The sequence below is a fragment of the Bison bison genome, unplaced genomic scaffold (assembly GCF_000754665.1).
Source record: "Bison bison bison isolate TAMUID 2011002044 unplaced genomic scaffold, Bison_UMD1.0 scf7180017864274, whole genome shotgun sequence".
Classification (NCBI taxonomy): domain Eukaryota; kingdom Metazoa; phylum Chordata; class Mammalia; order Artiodactyla; family Bovidae; genus Bison; species Bison bison.
In genome coordinates this window covers 7,323,129-7,323,589 of record NW_011494846.1, presented here as the reverse complement: position 1 = coordinate 7,323,589, position 461 = coordinate 7,323,129, and the positions used below count along the sequence as shown (strand labels likewise).

Genomic DNA, 461 nt, shown 5'->3' with positions numbered 1-461 from the left:
TTCCCCTCTTGTTTTCCCTTTTCTCTTGCAACTCTTTTCTCTGTTCGCTTTTTTTTTTTCTTTTTTCTTTTTCATTTTCCTCTCAGGTCCTCCCCCCACCCCACCACCCGCCCCGTCCCTCTCTCTCCCAGCCCGCGCGCCCTTCAGTAGGTGAAGACCAGGTTGGAGATGCTGGACTCCAGCCAGTCTCCCGAGATCATCTCGCTCACCTCGGGCGTGCAGTAGTCCGGGAACTCGAAATGCGAGCCGGAGCCGGGTTCGAAGTTAAAATCCAGATCCCGGTCCAGCGCCGACGACGAGCTGAAGCTGCCCAGGGACATGCTCTCAAAGTTTGAGCTGGGGTTCAGGTCGAGCAGGTCGTCTTCGAACTCGTCGTCGGAGGACGACGAGCCCGATGACGAGGAGGAGGAGGACGACGAGGAGGAGGAGGAGGAGGACGAGGCCGACGAGGACGCGTGCGA

The 461-nt window shown here is 58.6% G+C and overlaps 1 protein-coding gene across 1 annotated transcript in view; it reads right to left on the bottom strand.

The window, feature by feature from the left end:
* Positions 1 to 60: 60 nt before the first annotated feature.
* SOX4 (SRY (sex determining region Y)-box 4) overlaps positions 61 to 461 on the bottom strand; it is a 6,947-nt gene continuing 6,546 nt past the window's right edge. The window contains exon 3 of the mRNA XM_010848834.1: positions 61 to 459. Within this exon, the coding sequence (XP_010847136.1) occupies positions 144 to 459 (316 nt within the window). The 3' untranslated portion in view covers positions 61 to 143. The remainder of the gene's footprint in view (positions 460 to 461) is intronic.